This window comes from Cupressus sempervirens, chromosome 8 (genome assembly GCF_028749045.1).
Source record: "Cupressus sempervirens isolate cs-2001-9-10 chromosome 8, ASM2874904v1, whole genome shotgun sequence".
NCBI classification, from domain to species: Eukaryota; Viridiplantae; Streptophyta; class Pinopsida; order Cupressales; family Cupressaceae; genus Cupressus; species Cupressus sempervirens.
Window position 1 is genome coordinate 476863686 of NC_143125.1, and position 4749 is coordinate 476868434.

A 4749-nucleotide genomic window follows, 5' to 3' on the forward strand; every position below is an offset into this window, starting at 1 on the left:
GCAAGGAGCTCTATCCCAATCAATAAGGTCATCAAATTCATGAGACAATTCATAGGATAAGTGACCTCTATCCTTAACATTCAAATCCTTGCTCAGAAGCCCATTTAGCTAAGCAATCCCCAGCTCCATTTCATTCTCGAGGGATGTACATAAAAAAAATAGTCTCCAGAGTTTGACAAAGGAGAAGAGTCTCATTAACAATTGAAGCCATGTGCCAACTACCATCCTCAAATGCCATGAAATAAGCAAGTTCACGACCACTTGGGAGTCAGACTTACAGATAATCTCATGCCATCTCCTCAAACAACATTGCTCCACAACATTTAAAATGGTCAATGCCTCCATAAAATTGTTAATATGACAACTCGTATATACTAATAATTAATTAAAACTCTATTCACACAATTAAAATAAAATTAAAACTAAAACTAAAAATTATTATTATTTTCTCTTTAAATCAACAAATATTTACCAATTCTAAAAAATATTTACTAATTCTAGGAGTTTCTTCACAAATATATCCAAGTGTGTATTATTAGACTTGCATTTTTAAAAGGTAAAAGCTTATTGAATTGCAAAAGAAATACAAATAAAATGTCCAGAAGAGATTCACTAATCTTATGTTGTTATATAACTACTTAAAACATTTTCTCTTTAAATCTAAACAATTAACTATTCTATGAATATTTGAAACACCATTCCAATTCTTAGAAGCAAAAAAAAAAGTATTCTATGACTTCTTAGCTCTCTCACTATCATTTAGATGATGGATCATTGAGTATGATTTGAAACATTGATGCTAATAAAAATCTCACACAATCTCATCCAGAGGCTTGAACACAAAATAAAAGTAAGTAACAAAATCATATTATTAGTTCTTGCCATAAGGGAATATTATAGCATTCACTGCAATGCTACTTTTTAATTAATTTGTCCAATTAGAATCTTCTATTTTTCAAAAACTTTCTATTTTATATAGTTCTCATATATTTTGATATTTTATGAATTTAAAAAAAATTATTTATTTCCAATCTTATTGGTTGTAGCGTTGCTACACTCATGAGTTGCCTTTGACTTTTCTACTTAAAATTAATTTTTTTCCAAACTTTACAGCTACTATTAATATGATAAGACAACTTTCCAAACTTTACAACTACTATTAAAATGATCAGACAACTCAAATAAATTTGTCTTACAATATGTAACTATATCTTCTCATATTCTGAGATATTTTATCTTGTTCAGATAGATTGGAAGCTTCATTTTGTGCTAGTTTCTAATCGCAAGGTTGAGCAAAGTCAAAAGGGTAGCTTCATTTGCCTTTACATCCTCCTATCTGAACATAGAAACCAACACTACGATCACAGATCAAACAAAAAAATTCAAAAATCCATTAGATAAATACCCAGATCCTTTTTAAAACTGTCACATATAAGAAGGCTCTGCACCATCACTATATTCTACCTTTAGCTATGGCTGCCTCGCACACATTGCTGTGAATGATTAACGAGAATCGGTCCATCCTTTCCTTATCCTGATGGACGGACTGCTACCAATTTCTCTTCACTTTTGTTGTCTGTGTCATGCCTTCATGTGAGCTTCTTCCATCCATGTCTACACGGCGAGCTGTCATACTCTTTGAACGAGTATTTGTATGTATGCTTTACGACATCAAAAATATCATCTTGTCCTTGTTCTAACTTCAATGACTACTCCATTATTTCCATTCCTCCCTGTTCATCATTGTTACAACTTCCACCAATATAAATGTGTCATTTGGAGAAAAACTTCACCAGACCAGATGCACAAATTATTACTTGCTCGCCCTATTCCACCTTGCAAATTGAAGCTTGGACGATACTCCTATGATAAAGTTCACCAATTTCTATTATTTGGCATGCATCCTTCCGACCTAGCTTGAGATGGCATCCACCACTTTAGATGAGAGATCTCATTTATATTGCAGTGCTAATTTTGATGACTTTTTGCATAGTAGTTGTCAAGGTTTCTCAGAAGTAGTTGTTGCTACTTGCCAAGTGCAAAGAAAATGTAGCATATGTGTGACACGTCTCTAGCCAAATGTCCACACCTTGTAACATTGGTAACAACATTTATGCCTATTTCAATTATCCCCAATTCCAACATTCATGCTGCTTTCTCATTTGTTCTGATACATTAACAATATTCAATATGTTAATGGTTCTGATTGGATTATTTTATAATTTTATAACTTTGAATATAACGAATTGTTAATTCTTTGTCCTTTTCAAACTGTTTTTTTTGCCCATTTGTAGCAGAGGTGAATTTATTAAAATTATTGATGATTTAAGTTAAAGGAGATTCAATTTTGGTATATATGAAATGTTGACGTTAGGTAAAGTTTATATTTAATGAATACTCAATTCAAAGAGATGTTAACAGTAACGATGGATAAGCCCATAAATAACGTCATTTACCTGATCATTATATTCACAATCTTTTGTTCAGAGTTTAATTTCAGTGAAATTGATTGTTGGTACAATAGATGCTAATGTGAACACATGGTCTTTCTCGGTGCCCTCATTTTCTTCAAAATCGTTGTTCTATTTCGAAAAAACAAATTATGTATTGTTACAATTATATGTCCATATAATACAATGAATATCTATGAACAAGCACATTACTCAACTATATTCCGTATTAATATGCTACAACACCTCTCTATAAAAAACAATAAAAAACCACTTGCTACAACACCTGCCTATAAAAAATATTAAAGAACTTATGACAAGAACTAAAAGTAATGCATCCTTGTTAAACTTAAGAATTCAAACAACATACTTTAGATTTAAATAGATTTAATGTGTGTTACAATTATTTATTGGAAAGCACCGCAAAAGAACATCGGCCACGAATTATTCTTAACTTCTTGACTAAGTTTACTTTATCATTGCACTTTATATTCCATGGACGGCGAGATCTTTTCTCGTAGTTTTCAACTTTTTAGCTGGATATTTCATACTACTATTTCTAACTTTTTTTTGCGTTTATGTAGAGATAAACAAATATTTTTTATTCTCTTTAAAATTAACTTATGACTCTTATACTGAATAGTATCTGATAAAAATAATCACCCCGCCATTATTACCATAAAGACTAAGCACTTTTCTTCCATAGTTATCCCTTCCGTGAGTTAAAATACTGTCGTTCTTGGTTTTCAGCAGGTAAAAAAAGAAAAAAACACTCGAGAATAGGAAATCTATATTGATTTGATCTGATAATGGGGTGTTGTGTGAGCTGTTGCAAGGGGTGTTGCTGGAATCCCAAATGTTTCAAGTGTATTCTCTACATTCTCATCGCCATTTTCATCCCTCCTCTACGAGTTGCTATGCAATACGAGGTCAAAGTAAGCGTTTTTATTTCTTTGCCCTTCTCTGCTCTGCTATGAAGAATTTCTTCTGTTTTCCTCTGCTCTGAAGAATTTTTGTGTTTTCTTCTCCATTGTAGATTTTGTTTTTGTTTTCTTCTGTTCTGAAGATTTTTTATGCTTTGCTCTGGTCTGATTCTACAATATGTGGATTAAGTTACTGAAATCCACTAATCTCGTAGTGTAAAATGTGTTGTGGGAATCTTTTGCAGAGCAAGGAGTTCTGGATATGCTTGCTTCTGACAGCAATGGGAGATATACCAGGAATCATATATTCCATATATGTGACTAGCCAGACACATAATTCTAGCACTGGGAGGAACTCTAGCGCTGGGACTAGGTGTTGTTGTTAACAATACGCCGTGGTGGTGGCCAAGCATCTGATTACTCATTGATTTGGATGATCCCTTCTCTTTTGATAATTGGCACTAGTTAGATCTGATTTATAGTTTGTATTTTTAGTGGATTCAACCGAGTAACAGAGGTTTCGCTTGCTCTGTACTTGAAAAGTTGATTACAGCATTCCAATTTTTTTGTAGGAGTGATTTCATCAGATTTGTAATATAGAATGGCTCATGAAATGCCGGCCTTTCTCAAAATGTCAAAACATTTTTAGTCGTCTAAAATGGCAAGATGTGGCGAATGTTGATGCTTGTCAATGGTGAATGTTTTAACAATTAATGATTGTAGCTGGAAGTCCCGTCCCTGATTGAATTTTGAGGGGAATTGTGATCAAGAAAATTGTCATTAGTTCTGCACATTGCATATCTTCATCTTAATTGATATTTACCATGGAGAATTATTACTGTCAGTCATTAGGTCCTGCATATGGAGCTGCTGCCCTAAGAATGGGTAGTTAATTTTTACATTTTCAACCAATCTTTATTTTGTTTTAGTCATAATGAAATTTGAGGGGAATGATTTAGCTGTTAATTTGCGCAATTTTTAGTAAATTAGTTTATTTCGCTTTAGCATTGGACTGGGACTCTGGAGTCCGGAAAAGGATTTAGACATGTAATCCTCAGAGTATGTAGATCTATGTTGCTGCCCTGTGTAGGGTTTCAAAACGGCACAGCTTGTACACAGTTTTTCCTGCGCTAAATGCTACGGCACCGTTTGTAGATCATCTTTTCGCTGCAATAGTGAGTGATTTGAGGGTATGAATCATGAACAGCATAATCCTTATTTTGGTGTTTTTCTTTCAACGGCGTCTGGTGTTTTTCTTTCAGCGCCCTTTTCTTTTTTGTTCATTTCCTTAGTTCTCCATAAGACTTAAGTTTGCGTTTCCTTCACATGGCGAATATTTTGATGCTGTGATTGTTTCAGGTTTCTTTACATGGAAT

The 4749-nt window shown here is 33.3% G+C and overlaps 1 protein-coding gene across 1 annotated transcript; it reads left to right on the plus strand.

The window, feature by feature from the left end:
* Nucleotides 1-2859: 2859 nt before the first annotated feature.
* LOC149543302 (salt stress-induced hydrophobic peptide ESI3-like) lies at nt 2860-4164 on the plus strand. Its single transcript, XM_089796259.1, has 2 exons — nt 2860-3385; nt 3619-4164. Exons 1-2 carry the CDS (start codon nt 3260-3262, stop codon nt 3757-3759), a joined length of 267 nt encoding a protein of 88 aa, XP_089652385.1. The 5' UTR covers nt 2860-3259; the 3' UTR covers nt 3760-4164.
* Nucleotides 4165-4749: the final 585 nt, after the last annotated feature.

What these genes read in the sequence shown, in the direction of transcription:
- LOC149543302 (XM_089796259.1), top strand. Translation starts at nt 3,260, where the DNA reads ATGGGGTGTTGTGTGAGCTGTTGCAAGGGGTGTTGCTGGAATCCCAAA. An exon ending in CTATGCAATACGAGGTCAAA is followed by an intron (nt 3,386 to 3,618) that starts GTAAGCGTTTTT and finishes AATCTTTTGCAG; the next exon opens with AGCAAGGAGTTCTGGATATG.